Genomic DNA, 21,553 nt, shown 5'->3' with positions numbered 1-21,553 from the left:
CAAGGGTTACATACGCTCTGTAACCCGGTACTTGCTGTGCAAATTTAACTTCCGAGGCATTTCCGTGACGAGATGAGCCGAGCACAGCGCACGTCTCCTCGCCCAGGTAGTACCTGGGGCAAAACAGCACCCGCAGGCACCTCTCGAAGCAGGGTGCTGCAGCCCATACCTAGGCCGATCTGCCAGCTCGCAGCCGGGGAGGGGGGCGAGCAGCAGATTCCCCCCCCCACCCCCGGGGCCTAAAGAGCGCTTTTCTTAGACCCTTCCTTCCCCATCACGTCCACAGGAGCTCGGTGCCTGCCTGCCGCCCCCGGGGTTTGGCGGAGAAGGGGCCGCGCTCCACGGGTGGAGACCCCGGGGGCCGCGGCCCTGAAGCGGGGAGCCCTGCGGAGCGCTGCGGGCCGGGGGAGGAAGAGAGGGCGGCGGGGCCTCACCTCCAGCTTGTCGGTGAGCTCCTTGTGCATCCTCTCGTACTGGCGGCTCATGTCCTGGTTGCGCTCCAGCAGCGCTTTGCCCAGCCGCGCCGCCAGCACCAGGTCCTTCTCCTTCTGCCGGATCAGCGAGAGCAGCTCGGGGTCGCGGGCAGCGGCGGCTGGCGGCGGCTCCGGCGGCTCCCCGGCGGCGGCCAGCAGCGCCAGCTCCTCCTCCAGGGCCAGCTCCAGGGTGGCGGCCCCGGCCCCGGCGGCGGCGGGCGGCTCCATGCCGCCGGCGCTGTCCGCCTCCGCCGGTGCTGACCCGGCGGCGGGCAGGCGCAGGCACGGCGCCGACATGGCCCTGCGCGCCGCCGCCGCCGCTCCGCTGCGCCCCCCGCGCCCGGCCCGTGCCTGCGGCTGCTGGGCGGGGAGCGCCGCCGCCCCCGCCCCCCGGCGCCGGGCTCCGCCGGCGGCCGCGCCCGCGCACCGCGCTCATGGAGCTCGGCCGGGTCCGGGGGAGCTTCGTGCGGGGCACGGAGCCCGCAGCGCCCGCTGCCAGCGGGTGCCCCTGTTCCTGCTGCAGGCCAGGCGTGCCCGCACAGCACCGGGGTGTCCTGAACAGCGCGAGGAGGGAGCCTGGCACCCCCGAGGGCGCTACCTGCTCCTCCGCATCTCTGGCCCGGCTCTTTTGGGCAGCAGTCGGGGTCTTTCTGCTCAGTAGTTCTCCCTTGGAGAGCTGACTACAGCTTCCAACAACCACCGGGGTTTACGTGCAATTTCAGATTGTTTAGGATGTTCCCGGGTAAAATTTGCCTTAAAAGCAACCTTAGGGAACGTTGGGAGCTGTAGTTCTGCGCATAGCACTCTTCTCTTTGGGAGGAGACTCTACAGGGGACAGGACCAGGTGGTTTTTCAGGATTGGCGTTGTTGACTTTCTCCTCCCTTAGATCCAGGCATCACTTTAGTTTTGGGCACAGGAGGGAAGCTGAGGCAGAGTAAAGCTATGTATTGTGAGGTGTCCTCAATTTCAAGCAAGGCTTTGGCAGTCATTGAGCAAAATAAGGAAACCTGTTCTTTTGACTTGTGAATTCTGCAGAAATAAATGATGACTTTTACAGCTTCTCTCTTCAGACCGTGTTTCCGTGGGGCTTGCTTTGCTTCCTCGTATAGAAGGCCCACTTAGACCACGTTGATGTGTATGCAATTGCCCCAGCACATCAATCCAAGGGTGTTTTTGGCTGGAACAGCTGATGGCTGATGCATTTTTCTAGGAGGGCTGGCTCCTGCCTCGCTTCAGACCCAGGGCCCTGGAGAGCTGCTGATTATTCATAACGGTTAGAGCATGAATTGTGGGAATGCAAAGTTCCCTCTGGCCATCTGCCACTGGGACTCAGCCTGTTGTGGGGTACCCTCCGACAGCCCTGCAAGCAGGGCTTGTGGATACTTGGCCCTGTTCCTGGCAGCGTCAGTTAGTGCTAGGGCTGCATTTTGTCGTGTGAGCACCTGCTGTTCAAAGACCAGGCAGAGACCCGGTACCTCGTGCCATGCTGCCTGCCAGCACCCATGCCAGCAAGTGAGCTTTTGACTGTTCTAACTGCGATTTCTTTTGCACTGGTGACCCAGAGGTGACACCTTCTTTATCTCATAGCAATTCCCCCAGGCACCCATTTTGTCAGACCTTCTGTCCTTGCAATCAGCTGACGCTTCCACTGCTGGCAGTGGGACTTGCCATAAGGCGTGATGATTTGAACAGTATTGGCCCTTTTAAAAGAATCCCCTGTTCTCTGTGTGCTTTCACAGGTTTGATCATTGCTATTCAAACACAGGAAGACGTTTAATATTTAAACTGATTGTGAGCACCTTCTGCTGGAAGCGTCTCCTACAGCAAACCAAGCCTTCTGGTGTAATTAATGAAATCCATTGTGGCATTAATTTTCATTCCTAATGCTTCTTTCAGTGTATAAAACAAAAAGAGATTATCCTGAGATGGTTTTAATCCCCCAAACAAGCCAGAAACAAAACCCATAGCTGTAGCTATTAGGATAGGGATGGAAAAAAAGCTATTGCTTGGATGGAGAGAAAAAGCACATATAAATCAGTGCTATGGATTGTAGATACGCCACCATCTTGGTCAGGCATCTTTGCAAGCTTAATGTTCATTTGGGGCCTGTTAATTGCAAAACATAAGTGTTAGCCAGAGTACTCTGGGTTAAAGCTTTGTTTGCAGCACCACCTGTTACTGACTTCCACTTAAAATCTGTCTTTCAAATGTAATTATTTATTTGAGTCTTTAGAAAGATACTAGGTTACTGATTTTTAAAACTGATTTTATGTTACTTTACTGGTGTTTTATCTTGTATGTTTTATCCCAGTCAAATATCAAATATATTTATTTGATATATCAAATATATTTATTTGAAATATCAAATATATTTATTTGATATATATATCAAATATATCAAATATCATGACAAGCTATTAAGAACACAACAGCATGGTTTCTTCACAGTTATATGGCAGCATTATCTCTTAGGATCCTAAAATGTATTTCAGCTGAGAGCTGGGACAATTGCTGTCCTGTTTTTGCTCTTCTTCCCCTAGTTAGGCCTGGTTATGTCCTTTGGAGAACCTCAGCCTAGAAAAAAGAAGAATGAGTGAAGTGAGTCAAGCAGGAGCGGGGTATTTTTAATTGCACTGAATTGAGACTTGACTACTCAGGTGCTAAGAACTGCAAACAGGGAGTATTTCTTGTGGAGATGTGGATCGAGCATTTCAGGAGCTGATGCTTTTACAGCACAGAAGGTTCCTGTGTGTACAGCACAAATTATCTTCCAGCAGGGAAACCAACACAGCGAATGGCCCTTTCTGAAAATGTAAAAAGGCCAAGCTGATTCAAGCACAGAGAACTGAGAGCAAATACTAATGCAAGTGATGTCATCACAAACACACACCTGTCCCCTTGTCCAGGACCCATGAGGGCCTTCTCTGTGGTGTTAGGAAACAAGATGAAAATAAAGCATTGGTATAAGAGAGTAGTGTCAGATTGCCTGTAAGAGGAGCAGTCATTCTTTTCTTGCTCAGGTGGAAAACTTACAGGGCTGTAAAAGAAAAGCAAGTAAAAAAGTCCTAACCTGTATGGGGAAAAAGGACAGCACTGACGTTGTCACTAAGTGATTTCCCCTTCTTCCTTTCCCCCCTCTTCTTGCTTTTCCCCATCCTATGGCTACCAAATTCAGTCAATAACCCGTGGGGATAATTGGAGAATTTAACTCCAGGAGGAATTCAGGGCCACTGGAACAAGCAATCCAGCTTAAACTATGGTTATGGCACTGTGTATTGTCCTTCCTAAGGGTCAAGGAGAGGTGAGCTCTGAGCTGTGCAGGCTCTTAAAGCCCAGTGTCAAGTGTATTATTAAAACTGGTGCTTTGAAATGAGTGTTCTGCCTTCCAGGGACTTCAGCGGTTGGTCTCTTTGCGAAGGGAGTGTGGCAGAGGGTCTGGACCTCTGCTGGTTACACCAACAAATACTGGCATATGTAGGACTGTACGAGTTAAGCAGGACAAAACATTTTTCACACATCAGAAAAAGCTGCAAATCCAATAAATGTCCAGGTGCTTTAATCAATGTTGTGAGAGCAGCACTCGAAAAACAAGCACTGCGTGGGATCATCCTGTTTAATTTGGAGTAAGGGGAGGAAAAGATGTGTTGTGGGAAAGCCACAGCCAGACCTGTAAAAGCAGATTATTGTCCTGTGCTTTTCAAGGTAACTGTGGTAAGAGAGGAGTTCCCATCAGCATCCTTAATCTTCCTGTCAGTGGGCTGACCCCTTCGAAGGGAGGTGGCACAAGCTCTCAGGTTTCTGTTGCTGTGCACTCTCTCCCCCACTTCTGAATGATTAATTGCTTTATTCTCCTCTTTCCTTTACTGCACTTTATTTCTGACAAATGCTTTAGTTATTCTGGTTGTTTGTGTACCTCCATGCCGAGGTGTTTCAGTGTACCAGAGCCTCCTCCTGCTGCAAGATGGGCAGCAAGAGGTGTAGGCAGCCTAAGAGGGTTTGCTCAGAGTTTGCAGTTACCTAACTGAATAATTAAAGGCAATACGTGTCTTGCTTTTGAAGCAGCCCAGCACTGCAAAGCCAGAGACAAGGCTCATGTGTGACCTTCCTTCTCTTTGCTTCTGTAATGTCCAAAGCTATCTGGTATGAGTGTGCCCAGGTTTTACCTGGGGCTGGGTAGAGGAAATTCAAGATGGGAAAGTATACTTGCAGAGGTTGGTAAGGGAGAAGAGAACAGAAATTTCTGGTTGCATAGAAGGGAAACGAAAGGGGTTGTGAGTGTTAGCCAAGCAACATGTAGTAAAATAAAGATCATCCTGAATCTTCCCAAGACTCAAGGTCCCCACTGAGTTTCTGGCAAGTTTGTTGTTTCCCAAGGTTAGCAATATTGTGTCAGAGCAGAAGCAGCACTTTTCCACCAAGGTGACTCATCACAGGCAGGGGAAAAATCCCTTGACTGCTAAGGGGATAGAGCATGGCCTGAGTGACTCAGGGCTGCCTAAGGACAGAGCCAACACCACACTGTTCTCACCTCACTGCCTGCCTGCAAGGAGCAAGGTGTGAAAGGGAAAATAAGAGAGTAATAGTTTTGACTTGTTATACGGCACATATGAGCATCATGCTGAGACGTCTATGAGTTAGAGTCATAAATACTTTGTATTACAGCTTTTAATCACTTTGAGGTGTGATGTTTGGAAGCACACTGTAATGGTCTCTTCAGAACAAAGCTGGAATGCTGGGGACAAGCAGAACTCCTCTGGAGCCAGTGGAGTTGCATGGACAATATTTCAGTGCAGCTGATTTGTTTGGAGCACCACACCAGCAGTTTGACTTTGTTTCACACATGGCTCTGACCACACGTACCTGCTGCTTTGTACCCAGGACTCCTTCTTGACATACCATGATCCAGGTAGACTCTGGATGTGGGGCCCTCTTACTGGGACATCTTCCAACACTTACCCCAGGAGGATTCACATCCTCCCATACTCTTGTGCCAGCTGCAGGGATTGCCACTATGTGCCTTCAGCATCCTGTCACAGACACATGTTGCTGTCCACAGGAGGAGTAAAGATATAATGGCTCCATGGGTAGGTGCAGATCTATATCTAGACTAGGGCTGGGCTTGTTTCTTAATGAAACAGGGTTTTTTCAGCAGTGGGTGTGAGTTACTCACTTTTGAATCTTACAACATGACAAATACTTGACAAAGTCTTTGTGGAACAACCACTTCTCTTAAAAAAGGAAAAAGTAGCCTGTGCCTTTGCTCATATGAAGACACAAACTTAGTGAGATGTTTTGCTTGCGTTTCCTTATAGGAAACCATTAGGTCCTAAAATTAGCTGTCCTGGTGTTGGCCATGGAGTTCTCCAACCATTAAATGATTGGACATGACTTTGTGGTTTGTTGTAGGGGAAAAATATTTGTTCAGTATCACTATCTGCTTCTTATGGATATGCTGCACTCTGTAATTAGGAATGATGGTCTTTGATGTAGCATTGTTGTGTTGTAAGTGACCATGTTGACATGAAGCCATCTTGGCTTTAATGCTGTCTCCTTCACTCACTGTGGTGGTCAATGATTTCATGGCAACTCTGCCAGGTATTTTTGCTTCATTGAGCAGTTATGTTGTTATGGGAACTGGTATTCTGTAAATGATCTGAAGAGAGGCCTGATTCACTTCTTGGGAAGAAAGTTTGAAAGTATAGGATAACCAGGTTTTAATTAGCTCTATATTTATTTGTGTGATGACTAATCCTTAGGGCCCATTAACTCCTTTGCAAATCCCAGCAGTTGTTGTCAGTTGTTGTCCCTCATTAGAGAATGTGTGACCAGTGGGATATGCACAACTGAAGCTGAGCTTGTTCCTGCCTGTGTTTAGGTGACACCCCCCCACCCACCCCCCCAACCTTGCCAGACTGGGAGAACATTTGTGTGCTCCATCTTCAGGGCTCATGAGCTCCAAAACCCTTGCCCTGGCTGTGTGCTGGTCAATGCTGCATGTGGCTGTGGCAGGAAGGATGCGTCCTTTTGCCTTCAAGACCAAGATTTATGGGGGACTGGCAATGCAAGGCATTATCAATCTGATAAAAGAGCCTCTTGCTTCTGTTCAATCATTTAAACATTTCAGAGAGGCTGTGTGTGTAAGAGTTTCCTTTCCATCTACTGCTATGTTTTTTTGCCTTCAAATAAGGGAATGGCCAGCCTTGAGTGGTTTTTGGTTTGAGGTATTTTGTCCAGACAAAATCTACACTTTCAACTGGTGCAAAGGAATCCCTTTATTTACTGACCCCAAGCACCTGGAAAAAAATCACAGAGCCTGAACTGTCACACAATGGAATCATAGAATGGTTTGGGTTGGAAAGATCATCTAGTTCCAATCAAAGATCATCCAGTTCCAACCCCCCTGCCATGGGCAGGGATGCCTCACCCTAGACCATGTTGCCCAGTGAGACGCTTGACAATCCTGCCCTGTTGGAGGCACCCTGATATGTGCAGCACAAAAGCTTTCTGAGAGAGCTTTTGCAGCAGCTGTTACCTATGGGAGGAGCAGTGTTTCATCCCCAGAGCTGTTTCTTCAGCATGTTTCAAGTGCATGAACTGCAATAAACATGTAGGTGGAAGTCCAGTGAAGTAATTCAGTTGCTCTTGGTTAGCTGAAGCTCTTTCTGCATGGCTGAGGGACCCTGTATTAACAAGAGTTAGTGCTATTCCCCAGTATCCTTCTCCTTTTTATGCTTTCAAGCTGTGGTTTCTTTACTTCTGTTTCTTTTAAACAGTTTAGATACTAAAAAAGCATTGTTACCTTATACACATTAATCCTAAGCCTGAACTTAAAGGCCTGATCTTTTTGGCATCCTGCAGCTGCAGCTGCAGGCAGGGGCAGACAGGGACAGATGTCTATCAGTGTGTGTTCTGATAACAGGATCATACTTGGAAATGTTCCTGTTTTTCACCTTGCTCATATCAGTTCAAGCTGGCAAAGACAGGTATTGCTTCTTAATAGTGAACAGATACGGACTTGCTTCATAACATTTACTAAACACTAGCTCACGAAAACCAGATGAAATGGGTGTTCAGAAAGAAACCAACACTAAAAGAGGAATGAAAGAAGTAACAAAACTTCTTAATATTTAAGTTGGAGAAGTCCAAGTGGCTTTTATTGAAAAGGCCCATTCCTCCTGAAATACCTTGTGGAATGTGAAGCATCTGTGAATACCACAGGACAGGGCCACACAGGGACATCAGCCTGAGCCCCAGGAAAAGTGGCTCTGCCTGGTGGTTCAGAGCAGGAGCCTGTCCTCCTTTTGGCTCTGGAGGGCACCTGGAAATCTGTCTTTCTTCTGCTGCCCTGGGCCATGGGGAACACTGCAAGCATTAGGAAGAGAGCTTCCAGATGAGGAACTGTTTCCCTGAGTAGCGGGGTTTAATGTGGGAGTTGTGATCAGCCTTGCTATAAAAATACTCAGGGCTTAATCTCTCCAGAACGATGAAAATCCTGCATCTTCTTCTTGAAGTTTCTGGTTTCTAAATCCCCTTCAGTTTGTCAGCACCTTTCTGCTTCACAGAATGGAGAGCTGCCAGACTGGTGCCTCATCTCTCTGGGGTCTGCTGCCCACGTAGCAGGGAGTACATTCACATTCAAACCAGCACACTTGGTGATGCGAGAGTGCCCATCGGCTTCAGCTGGCAGTAAAAGAGATTTGTTTTGTGGGGTTTTGTTATAAATGTGGTTGCATATTGCTGTATGAGGACAATTCACAATGAAATGAAACTTGTAATGATTCCTTTCCATTTTAAGCTCATATTTATGTATTAGAATTTTCAAGAGAAAAAGAATTGCCAAATAATAGCTAAGACAGACTGCTGAATCATGGGTATTGGTTTCTGTTGTTTAATTACCTACAGGCTGCACTAACCTTCTGGAAAGACAATTGCAGAACTTCCTATACTGTGCTTCAGCTCTCCTTCTTCTGGCAAATGCCTTTCTTTATGATAAAAAGTAAATTATTTTCCATCATTTATAGTGCTCAAAAAGATTAATGCATCTTTTCTCCCTGGTTGGGGACTTGTATCACTAACAGAAGCATGACTTTGAGAGCTTTTTTGTCTGCTTTACTGCTAGCAGAAGAACTCTGTATGGCACTATGCAAAGATCCCTTAATATTATACATGTGATGTCATCTGCTTCTGGAAAGGCAGCACAACCACACTTTCCTAACCCTGCACACCATTTCTTCCTGTAGTGTCTGCTTTCCAAGGAGCCCAGAGATCCTTGTAGGAACTATAATGAGGTGCATCTTGGGGTAACACTGTCCTGTGATCACTGTTCCCCTGTCACAGAGGGATGAAGACTAGAGAAGTTGGCAGTAACTGGCCAGGAGTTCCCAATGCTAGGTCACATATGAGTCTGATGCTGAAGTTGCAACCTACAGTCTTCTAGCCCTTACATCTCAATTTATCTTGAAGAGCCAAGTCATGAGAGGAAAACAAGAGATCCTGTTAATGTCTTCCTCTAATGACCACACTTCTTTGGTTTTTGAGACAGACTCCTGAGGACCAAGGAAGGAGATGCTATAACACAGCTGAAGTCACAGATGAGTATTGGCAATGGTATTGAAAGGGCTGAATTAAACATGAGCAAGAGAGAAGGCTGCAGCTCCAAAGAGCTTGAGATCAAAGCATGACACATGGAAAGCATGAAAGCGATTAGTCTTAGATATCAGAAAGGAGAAGGGGAGAGAATGAATCCATATTATAATAATTTTACTGGTCAGTTTATAAATTGTGAGAGAAATTGTGCTTGTAATTTAAAAAAGACAGTGTTTCTTTATTCCTACCAGAGGACCTAATTCACATGAGCCGTAAATGTGTTGGGACAGAAAAATCAAAGTGTCTCAGTGCTGCGAGGCGCTCTCATCAGATCATAGTGCCTTTTGAAGCTGTAGCTCAGTGATTGATTAGAGGAGATCTAATTAACTAACTACATTATAGGAAACAAACAACCATGGAGGAAGTTGTGATACTCTGGGTATCACATTCATCGCAATCTTTGCTCTGCTGCATGGGTGTGGGTGTTCTATGGAAAAGCCAAACCTTCATTCATTATGTGACCTGAAAATAAACCTTAACAGTTTCCTTTCTCTTTTTGTTTTGCCTTTCCCATACAATTTCTCTGCATACTTCTAGACATTTCAGGAAGTGCATAGACCATATTCATCACTAACATATTCAGCATTAACTGTTTAAATCTAATATTCACCCACACACGTTCTATATGGGGGTGAAATATGGATATGAACATTACCTTAATAAAGTATCTTCTATTCTTGTTTCTCATTTTAAATTTTGCTTTATAGATTCTGTGCTGCAGAGACTAGGCAAGCTCAGTCCCATTGGGAATGACGTCTGTGGACGCTTAGTGCAGCCTTGGTCTGAGTCCACAGTCAGTGTCACCCATGGAGCGTGTGAAAGCAGTGTGACCTGAAACATGACAAAGCAGAGGTGACAAAAAATAAAGCCAAATGTTATTCATTGGGATTGATGAACACTGATGGGCTGTCGTAAAAGGATATAGAGATCAAGAGCATATTTTGCTCTCTTCGATGGAGAGACTATGATAAAACCCTACAGCAGTTCAGGCTCTCCAGCAGAGCTTGCTTTGGCTGATTACCCTTTCATACCTGTTGTGCTTTGGACTGTGATTCTCTTCTCTCTTGGAGATCAGGTTGTTTTATAAAGCTTCTAGACCTTTGCCTGACAAGATCTTTTGAACTACATGGAATCAACCTTGTTGGGCAGGAAGCCTTCTTGCCTGCATTCTCCCAGGGCTGCAGGCTAGCTTTCATCAGCTCCCCACATACTTGGGGATCCAGTTTCTTTCAGAAACACTTTACTATGAAAAGAACATCTTAGTTTAAATGAATATAAATTTTGCCTGTTTTAATCATCCCTTTTTAGGTTAGTGTCAGATACAGCTTTATGGCAAGAACTTAATACATGTTTGTGTTTTCCCTCACTGTTTTGATTCAAAGACATTGCCTTCAGAGATGAATACTGCTTCAGCAAATGTATGTTTAAATGAAGAAATTTCAGCAAAAGCCAAATGAGAGAGAAGTAACTACCTTTTAAAGTGTCCTCCTGAAAGAGGCTATATGGCTTCCCTGTGCCACATAGTCTGGCCCAGAGCTAGCAATTCTAGCTATTCCCTGGGTTGGTTTTGTGCTATTTGGTGTAGTGACATGTACGATATCCACTGGGTCAGTTTTACTCCATTTTTTAACCCCCAAAGAGTAACCTATATATAAAAAAAAAGTTAAATATTCATGGGTTTGCCCTTCAAGCATTTTTGTTTGTTCGTTGTTTCAGAAGTTACTCTGTTGGAAAAAGAAGATGCTTCCACATAGAACGACACATCAACAAAGCTCATGAAATACTGTCTTATTCTTTGGAGGACACCAACATCCTTCTCTTGTACAGAAGCCTCCCGAGGACCTTGCTGTAGGCATGAATGGTAAGAGCAGGCTACTGTGATTTTTATTGCATCTGTACATGTGCCACCCTTGGTTCCTTCCCTTTTTCTCCTGGTGACTTACTACATCCACAAGGTGTAGCATAAGTAACCTGAAGTGCTGTAGCCATCAGGAATTGGGAAATGGATCAGCAGCACCTTTGGTGGTTAGGCTGAGAGTCTGCCCCAGCTGATGGGGGAAAAGGCTGGTGGGTGAAGGAGGCTATTTTTTTTATGGGAACCATTTCCTCAGCTGTTGCAGAATTAGTTCTTACCATTGGAAAGAGAATCTGTGTCATGGTTTAAGCCCAGACGGTAACTCAGAACCATGCAGCTGCTTGCTCACTCCTCCTCTTTTTCCCCCGCACTCCCGGAGGGATGGGGAGGAGAATCAAAAGTGTAAATCCCACGGGTTGAGATAAGAGCAGTCTGGTAACTAAGGTATAACACAAAACCACTACTTCTAGCACCAATAATGATAATGATAAGGGGAATAACAAGGGCAGAGACTATAAAACCAAAAGGGGAAAAGGAAAAGAAAACAATAAGCACAAGTGATGCACAATGCAGTCACTCACCACCCACTGAGTGATACCCAGCCCGACCTGAGCAGCGATCTGGGCCTTCTGGGTACCTCCCCTCAGTTTCTCTCCTGGCCATGACGTGCTGTGGTATGGAATACCCCTTTGGCTAGTTTGGGTCAGGTGTCTCTGCTTCCTCCCGGCTTCCCGTGCCCCTCCTCACTGGCAGAGCATGAGACTGAAAAGTCCTTCATCAGAGTAAACATTACTGAGCACCAACTAAAAACATCGGTGTTATCAGTGTTGTTCCCAGGCTGAAAGTCAAAAACACAAGGACTGCACCAGCTACTAAGAAGGAGAAAAGTGACTGCTACTGCTGAACCCAGGACAATCTGTAATAAAGGAATCTATGTATTTGGAAAAGTGCCTTGCTTTGAGCTTCAAATAATGCTTTGTTTAAAAAGCTGGGGTTTTATTTATATTTATAGGAAATGAAACCAGGGATTCCTCTGTGCTAGCATGTGCCCTGGAAGTGCTCTTTCAGCCTTTTGTGGCTAGTATTTTAGAATGCTTCTCTTTAACTTTGTCTGGCTTTCTGTTGCTATTAATTGTATCTATTAGTCATAGACTAATAAAACTCTTCTTGTATCTCAGTTCTTTGGACAAGAAGAGTCATTTGAAATAGTTGGAGAATGCTGGCTAGGCAAGTTATTGTCTTTATAAAAACAGAACCATTATGTTCCTCTTTATTTACTATAATTGTAAATGGAAATGCATCTATTGTTTGTGTTTCTCTGAAATTACATATCAGACTTTCAGACACCTGAAGACTCATTATCATCTCCATCAGCTTTGTGTTGCTTTGTCTATGACAGAAAATGTCCTTCATTGGCCTTTCAAAGAAACAGTGTCTCATAAATTGGGAACCCATTTCGGATTCATTTCATTCAGCAGATCATTAGAATACATATGGCACTTGCAGGGAAAATTAAACCACGTGGAAACAGTGAAGCCTGGCAGTTTTGCCTCATCAACAGTAATAGTCCAGCATCTAGGGGAAAAAAATGATATTTTTAAATTCTGAATTCTATCAACATTTACCCAAACTGGTTTTTGTATTTTTAGCCCATTACAAAAATACCAATAGTTAGGATTCTTTTTTGGGGGCAGAAAGGGGCGAAAAGACAAACAGCTGCAGGGACTTGTGGCGGCTTCGGATTCTTTATTTTGTTTGACCTGATTTAACAAGCTTCCTCTGTTGAAATATCATAGTCTATGTTGGGAATTCTGTCAGGAAGCACAATATGTGCAGTGTGGGTGAGGAAGCTTGCATCAACTGTCAATGAAGATCAATTATAGGAATTATTGAATTACACATTAGATAAGAAGCAGATGACTCCTTTTTGCATGCAAGTGTGGTATTAACTATTTTTGCCTGAATTAAAATACAGCCATATAAGCACTGAAAATCTGTCCCTGAGCCTCACAACCTGCCCAGGCTCATTGATTATTTTATGCTTTACGATTCAAGTCCTGCAGTCTTGTGGCTTTGGTGTGAAATACTGTACAGAGAAAGCATCAATCTCCTAACAACCTACAATTTATATGCAGCTTGGGCAGAAATAGCCCCTTCCAAAAGACTTGTCAGGGATGAAAAGGAAGATGCTATTTAGCAGTTGCCATATTCTGATGTGTTGGTACTCCCGATTCATGCTGTGGGAGTTGTGTGTCCTTCTGCTTGTACCACAGCTGGGTGGTTGATGACAGGGTGCTGAGACACGCTGTTCCTGCACCTTCATCCTTTATAAATACCTTGTATTGGCCTGTTTATTGGATCTTTTTGAATGTCCAGATGGCATTTTTGCCCTAAGAGGCTATGTATAAGTGGGAAGACTGGCTCTAGAATAGCCATCCTTTAGCAGGCTCTACACAGCTGCTGAACAGCACTGCCAGCAATGCCTGTCTGTGCCTCTGGTGCAGTTTAGTACTGAAGAATCCCAGCTTGGCAAAACAGAAAGCGAGTAGGATTTAAAGAACTCTTTTCAAGAGGAAAATAGCTGTTCTTAGGCACAGGAACTAGATGATATATCATCTTCTGATGCTTTCTGAGGTACTGAAAAGCATCAGAATGAAACCCAGGAGAATATAGAGAGAAGTGCAACAAACTGTGCAGCGCCTGTGCAAATACTCTTTTATTCCAGCATCCTGTATTCTGAAATGTAAAAATCTTTATTTCCTAATATCTGTTCATGATGGATTGAGTTGATGCAGAACCCAGGCTCCTCTGCTGTTTTTACTGCTGTTTTCTGGAGGGTTTTAGGTGGTAGCTGGTGTTCTGCTTTAGAAAGGGTGTTAACAAATAACTACTGAGCGTAGAGTGTTGTGGGTTTGTTTTTTGTCATTTTGAGGTTGGCTATTAGGCTTTTCCTGGTAATTGCTTGGTATGAAAAGCTGACTACTTTCTGCTTCATGTTTAAAAGGCTTAAGAATCGTAATACCCCAACAGGGCTGCACCTCTACCTTTATTTCCAAGAAAGTAATTGCTATGAGCTGTTTTCATCCACTGGCACAATTAAATGAATGCTGCATCTGATCCATTTCAGAATTTCAGAGAATCAATGCACAAGACGCATTGCTCTGAAGAAAACTGGATAGCAGAGTGCTGGGAAGAGCAGAAAGGAGAAAATATTCTACTTCAGTACTTATGTAATTCATTCAATTATAGAGGAATTTGAAACAGCAGAATAACATCTTTTATTAAGAACCAATTTCAAACTTGAAGCCCATCTGCAGTACTTTAAAAACACAGAGAAAAAAAAGGAAAAAGAAAGGTAGCCTTAACCCTTTTTTTTTTTTTTGCAGGAAATGTTTATTCTCTTTTGCATGGAGTTTCCATTCCTCTTTCAAGACTTGTATTTTAGTATCCAGCCCGTGGCTAAAAATAGCTAAATGCAATTCACTGGCAGACCATGAACATTGCATCACTGCACCAACCTCCCACCATGCTTTTGTGTGTGTGTGTTTGTTTGAGGAAGTACACCCTGGGTTTGTAGCCTTCTCTTTCCAGGTGGCAAGGGAAATTTAAAAGTGTAAAGAAACAACATGAGCCAGGCCAGTCCCCATCAGGAATGGTGAACAGTGCTCCAAAAAGTGTGATTTGACCATGCAGGGACCTCCAGAGCAGCCAGAAATTGTCATTCAGTTCCCATATGAACATGAAGTTACTTCACTGTTTGTCAGTGTTACCTCTTAATCACTTATTCATCACAATTCTTACCATGGCAAAGCTGTTTAAAAATCAGAATCCCACAATAGTCACTGTAAAATATTTCTTGGCCTCCAAGCAAAGAGTATAGAACTAATTCTAGAAGAATTAAATAAAGTAACATGTAGGCTGTCATTGCTGAGCCCTTCAAGACAGGAATGAACACACCCACTCAGAGCAAGAACATCTTAAATCTGTAAAGTACCAAAATCGTGATTCCAAATTAGAAAATAGACAGGCAATCACATCTAAATTTCTTTCAGTCTTACCTGTAAGAGTCCTTCTACATCAAGGCTGTCATTGCCTCATCTGATGCCTTTATTTATACTCTGAACAAAGTGCTGCTATTGTTCTTTTCTACCCTATTCATTCTTGCCACCATGACTCCAAGGCTGCAGTGCACAGATTACTGTTTACTGGAATTATTAGAATAAATCTTCAAAAGGCAACAGAATTTCTTTCAAATTGTTACATGAGGAAGCCAAGTCTACCTCTGTATCTTAATCTATTTTAATACTTTTGATGCTTCAGCCTGACAGTATTTGTCTTACTAAACTGGGTACAAGAGTGTGTGGTTTTATTTTGCTTGTAGATAACAAATCTTGGATCTCTGCAGTATGTTGTAGCTACATCTGTCAGCCAACAGGAGGCTGCAGGAAAGCACCTTCTATTTCCCAATGACTTCTACAGCAGCTTACAGGGGCAATTGCCTCAGTGTGTGGATTTGGTATGAGCAGGCTCTTCCCAGCTGAACTGGAGTTTGCAACTGGTGTTGAACTGACCTGTTCAAAAAACCCCAACACACTAAACCCCAAACCAAACGAACAAACATTCCTGTTTCAAAAAGGGGGATGTTTTCCACTCCAGTGGAAAAGTGATTTAGTGATGCTTCCCTCCCCACGTGGCTGCCTGCCATTTCTCATCTCACCTTACTTATTCCAGAAAACTCCCTATCAAAACCAGACCTGTTCTCCCCAAAATCACAACAGTATTAGTGACATACAAGTATCTTTCTTTCAACACCATCTAGCTAACTCTTAAATCAGATTCTTACACCTTTCTGGAAGTCAGCCAAAGAGCTTTATGGGTAGAAATGGCTCTGCCACTCATCTGCACAGGAGATGTGTCTGGCACATCCCAGTTTCTGGCTGATATCAGAGACAGAGATCAACAAAGAGCCTACTACTTATACTGAAACAGAATGAATCTTGATCTCGCATTCCCTTGATGATGGTCAGACTTTCAGTTTCCAAATATAGCACACGGACTGGATTGAGTCAGAGATTCTTTCACACAAATCAGGATACACAATGCTCTTCAGCCCACAGGAGGCTGGGGAATGCCAGGTTTCTAAATGGAATTCCAACACATGGCAATGAAGCACTTATGAGCATCCCACAAGCAAGCAAATCATTGTTGTAGTAAACTAAAGGGTGTCTTTCCTGTGGATTTGTTGATTTAAAGCAAGGAAGAAAGTCCTCCTGTGAGCATCCAGAATTCGTTCACCCTAGAACCGAAATAAGATTAAATTCTAGTAATATGTTTGAATTGTTCTCTCAAAAGAATTAGGTATCTTCACTGTAAAGGTATCTGAGTCCGTATTTCTTTTGAAATCTTGGTAAACTATACTTTGATAAGGCCATCACTTACATGATTACCATATCTAACCTCCAGAATAATTGAGTATTTTGTTCCATGCAATTTCCAGATGCTAAACTACCCCTGTGCCAGTCTAGGCTTTATCTTCTAACACAGAGTTCGTCACTGCCTGCCTTTCCATGGCAATGAAAACATTCAAGTAGTTCTTTAGCTACATTTAAAACAAAACATTTATTACAGTTGCTCAGCTACTTTGTCAGTTTTGCTTTAATTAAGCCCCTGTCACTTGTTGCTCTGCAATGCGTAATTCCCATTAATAATTCCATGACAAATCCAGTTTTCAGCTGCTGCAGGAGACGTTAATGTGAACACATCAATATTGATGTGTCTTGACAGATCGTGAGGTTTAATAAATTGCTTTCTCTAAAACAATTTTTGTGGAATCAGGGGTGTCCCTGCAATAGCACAAAGGAAGCCTGAAGCTGAGATATGTAAAAGAACAATTGCTTTTCACAGCATCTGAAAGTTAATCAATGATTTCTCCAGCAAGTCATGAGGTATTTGTTTTAGGATAAATGTTATGACCCAATTCAGTTCCCATTTCATTTTGGTCACTTTAGAAATTTAGTGCAATTTTGGCTTATGAAGAAATTTGGCACCTGGGTGTATGTTAGGAGAGTTTGGTAGCAAAACCTGGGTAGGCACTGACCAGCGTGTGCTGGAATGAGGAATCCTCAGAACTGGGATGAGGTCTGACAAGCATCACGTCTGTGTTTTTTAAATGAGAGATGATGGCCACATATCTACAATGGAGGCTACCATGTGGATTTAAGCCACTATTTTAATGGATTTTACCTCTGTAAATATAAAGCAATGTATAAAAAACCCAGTGAACATTAGCACTTATATAATACTGTTATTAGGTTGCTAACACAAATGAAAAAGGCCTTTAATATTTCAATCCAAATAACCTTAAAGAACATTATCAGAGGTAGCTCTGTACCTAACTTCTAGTGGAAGTCAATGGAAGAAACACCTAACAGCCATTCAGGTCTTTTAAAGTTTCATTTCCTTTGTGCTTATTCGAGGAGAATCATTGCAGAGTGGTCTTCTTCCAGGAATTCTGAGGAGGAAATGAAAAATACTGCTCAAGGGAAGACAACATCATTCTTTTCCTAGCAATTGTTTCTCTTTGCTTTCACACCGTTCTCCCTCATCCAGAACTGTTATTCCTGAAGACGTATTGCGCAAATGTTTCTACCTCCTGTAGAGTGCATGGCTATTATATCTAAATTGGGTATTTTGGGATAATTTGGGAAAGTAGGAAAAGTGTGCCTAGGATCTAAGGATTATTTAGGTCCCGTTAAGTGATGGTGAGAGCTACTGATGGCAAGAGTTTATGGTAGCATTCAAGTCAGCCAAGTTCAATCCTGAATTTTGATACCGAGAGTGGTAACCAGCTATAAACAGAGTTAGGGCTAGGGAGAAGAACCATAGAATCACAGAATGGTTTGAGCTGGAGAGACCTTGAAGATCATCCAGTGCAGGAGCTTGGTTTATTACAGGAGTTCTTAAATACTGGTGAGTTAGAGACAGGGATATAGCTGATAAGGGGTCATTAATCTTTTGTTTTCATGGGCATATAGATCAGTATGGTAAAGGCCATCTGTAACATTCAACAAAAGAATTACTGAAACCAAGAATTTATTTCTGGGGTCCACATCCTATGGAAGCCTAGGTTGGTAACTGCTACCAGTGTACATGAATAATCAGCATTAACATTTGGAAACAATGGAGCTGAAGAGATTTCCATGTAGGAAAGTTTCGGTCATGCTTAGCTCTTAGATTTGTGATAGCACAAGCCCTTTTAATCGCCTTCTAGCCATATGTAAATCTTGGGAAGTGAGCATCCTGGGAGCAGTCACGAGTGTCTTGCTGCTCCAAAGATGAAAATAGTTAAGAGTGATGCTGCTGTAAATACAGGAGTTTACAGCCAGAAGGTGTTAAGGGGGATCTAGCATCTTTCTGCCCATTAAAATATGGCAGTGTTATTTTGGATGAGAATCCAAGTGCTGGGTTCTTGGCAAAAAGCTGGCATACCTGCATACCTGATCTTTTCCTTTTCCATTAACTTGGTGTCTATAGATCCTGAGCAAGGATGGTACAGTGAGAAGCAATCTTTGGAACACAGTCACCTTGGTGCACTATCCAATAGCATGAGGGAGGGGAATTTTGGCCGAGGAAATAAATGGAAGCCACTACTCTTACAATAAAATTGCCACACAGATGGTAACCAATTCAGTGCATGGTAAGATGTCAAAACATGTTGAGCACCACACTGGAACCTGTTTAGGGAAAATCTTAGAGCTATTTATTCTGTTATGCTTTTGAATGACCTATTAATTTAATAGCAGGGAATAAGTCCTTGTTTTGTACAATTGCAGGTCTGCTGCTGATCCCTCAGGTTGAGTAAGTTTATCCACAGGAGTAGCTGTCATGATCAAGGAGTGATATGTAACCTGACCATTACAAAGACATAGTGTGCTATGAATGCTCTTGAAAAGGAAGATCGTATGTATGAAGGAATCATTGCTTTCATGCTGAAGACTTCAGAGCAGCAATTGAAAGGAAAACAAAATACATGTTCTTCTGAAAAGGTATTTATTTATTTATTACCTGAGACATCACAAATGGGTACTGAGGTTTTAGCATGGAAACTGCACAGCTTTTCCCTTTCTCCTCTGCTCCCTCCATCTGCCACTGCAGCTTCTTAACGTTTGACAACAATTCTGGGGCAGCTGTATTTTTATGCTACTATTTAATTTTGCTGGTAGACATTCTTGTTTATGTGAGTCTCTTACACAAAGGAGAAAAAACAGTAAGTGGTGTTGTAGCACATGGCTGCTTCTAGCAAAGCACATATTTAAGGGCCTTCTTAAACAGAACTAATCTAACGTGAGCCCTCACCTAAATTATGAGGAAAATTGTACCTGTCTGTCATGGTTTAAACAAAGCCAGCCATAAATCACTCAGTTGCTCTCTCACTTCCCCCCTTTTTGCCCTCCCCCTGCTCCCGGAGGGATGGGAAGGAGAATCAAAAGAATGCAACTCCCATGGGTTGAGATAAGAACAGTTTAGTAACTAAGGTATAACACAAATCACTACTGCTACCACCAATAATAATAATGATAAAGGAAATTACAAGGCGAGAGAATACAACACCTCACCACCCCCTGACCGATAACTCGCCCCCCCAGCCCAACCAAGCACTGACCGATACCTCCTTCAACCCTGCAGTCCTAGGCCTTCTGGCTAACTCCCAGTTACATCCTGGGCATGACGTGCTGTGGTATGGAATACCTCTTTGGCTAGTTTGGGTTAGCTGTCCTGTCTCTGCTTCCTCCCAGCTTCCCCTCCTCCCTGGCAGAGCATGAGGCTCAGAAAGTCCTTGGCCAGACCAAACATTTGAGCAGTAACTAAAAACATCGGTGCTATCAGCACCGTTCCGAGGCTGAAAGTCAAAACCACAGCACTGCACCAGCTACCAAGAAGGAGAAAAAAACGACTGCTACTGCTGAACCCAGGACACTGTCCCAAACCATGCTTTTAACAGCCAGCTTCCTTGCTTGCAAGCACTCAACAGTATTCAAAGAAATCTTTATATATTAAAAAATAAGTCATAAAACATGAAAATTGTAGCACCTGAACTCACTATCGTTGGACCCACTGAGCAGTTGAGAGGCCAGTTCCCCACCTGAGGCAGACTTTGCAGCCAAGCAGCTCACCTGATCACATCTGGGATACTGGGGGAGCCCAGCACTAGTGGTGATGTTGTCAAAGGGAAAGTGTTACCTTGTTATTTGAACAAGGTAATGGGAACAATATGGGAATGAGCTGTCAGAAAGAGAACCCAGCTCTTCCTCTTCCCCCATTTTCTAAATCTAATGTTCAGATGTGGTAAATTCCCAGGTGGCATTATAAACATTGTGGATACAGAATAGGAGTTTTGGCAATTAAGAAAAAAAGAGGGGCCTAATGACATTTGCATGGGAGAAGGGGAAAGGCAGAGAAGCCTAAAGTGAGACTTGGAACAAGTGGAAGGTATCCCTGCCCTGTGGCAGGGGTGGGGGAATGAGATGATCTTTGAGATTCCTCCAAACCCAAACTGTTCTATTATTATGATGAAGTCTTCCTTGTTTGGGTGGCAGACAATGAGACTTTTCCAAAATCTAGGACAGAATACCCTTAGACATGACAGGGTTCTCAATACAAAGGTAGGATGTGGTATTGTAGTGAAATGCACTAGCCTGAAAACTAACCAGTTTACGAAAAGGAAGCTCTTTCTTGCCCTTCTTTTATAGAGCTGATCTCTCCTGTGCAATGCAGTTGGGGATGAGACATGGGCAATGACAGTGACCTGAGTGAAGTCCAAAAAGCAAACTGGCAGTGCAGTGGACAATAAATTAGATTTAAAAAAGTCTTTCAGGTTTAATAACTTGAAATGAACACAGATATGGAAGTTTGAGACAAGAAATACACCAAAAATCTGTCAGTGTTCCAGGGGTGGACTGGAAGAGGTGGGAGGAAGCACAGATCTGTAAAGTGATTTGTATAAAGCCATAATATAACAAATCCATCAGTGCATTACTTTATCAGCGAGATGCCAAGCCAGTATTAGTGTAATTAAACTGATTGCTAGGTAGCAAAACATCACGGTTTGTGTCACTACACAGCAACCTGATCATTTGTGAGGAATCCCACCCCCTAGCTCCTATTACCAGCTTTACATCCTGCCAGGGTGCTGTGTAACAGTGACCTGTCCCCGGGAACGGCACCTCGCGGTTTGCAGAACTGTGCTGTCTGCAGATAGCATCGCTGTTCGGTGCTGCTGCGCCCCACTGACATCACTGCGCGGATCCGCCGCTCAGCAAGGTCATGCTGCATTCCACGGCACATTCTGATGGGTGGCACGTAGGCACTGTGGAGGGGATGCCGAGCTGGAGCGTTTCTCCGCTGCTCCCCTTGAAAGCCAATTACCCTGCGGATGAATAGCACGGCCGCATGTATCACACACGCACAAAGGGACATAAGGTCAAACATATTGCAGAAAAAAGCTTAAGGCTTCTGAAAACATCTCCATTTCCCCTCTGCCTGCCCTCCGCGGGCTCAGCCCCTGCCAGCTATGACGTG

General features: G+C 44.0%; 1 protein-coding gene and 1 long non-coding RNA gene across 6 annotated transcripts in view; one reads left to right on the top strand and one right to left on the bottom strand.

Moving 5' to 3' along the window:
- BICDL1 (BICD family like cargo adaptor 1) overlaps positions 1 to 785 on the bottom strand; it is a 44,768-nt gene extending 43,983 nt beyond the window's left edge. For 4 of the 5 annotated variants that reach the window (XR_009967130.1, XM_062631212.1, XM_062631215.1 and 1 more), the window contains exon 1: positions 435 to 770. Coding sequence is in view for 4 of the 5 variants with exons in the window: in XM_062631212.1 (XP_062487196.1) it covers positions 435 to 770 (336 nt within the window). In the remaining variant the exon portion in view is untranslated. Of the gene's footprint in view, positions 1 to 434 lie in introns of all 5 variants that reach the window. The other variant, XM_062631216.1, reaches the window with a different exon arrangement.
- Positions 786 to 10,834: 10,049 nt separating this feature from the next.
- LOC134170107 (uncharacterized) lies at positions 10,835 to 20,364 on the top strand. The gene is made up of 3 exons (XR_009967128.1): positions 10,835 to 10,981; positions 18,808 to 19,349; positions 19,948 to 20,364. It is a non-coding gene; the product is annotated as an uncharacterized LOC134170107 (long non-coding RNA).
- Positions 20,365 to 21,553: the final 1,189 nt, after the last annotated feature.

This window comes from Pezoporus occidentalis, unplaced genomic scaffold, assembly GCF_034315485.1.
Source record: "Pezoporus occidentalis ecotype Australia unplaced genomic scaffold, CSIRO_AGI_Poc_V1 ctg37, whole genome shotgun sequence".
NCBI classification, from domain to species: Eukaryota; Metazoa; Chordata; class Aves; order Psittaciformes; family Psittacidae; genus Pezoporus; species Pezoporus occidentalis.
This window is presented reverse-complemented; position numbering and strand designations above follow the sequence as displayed.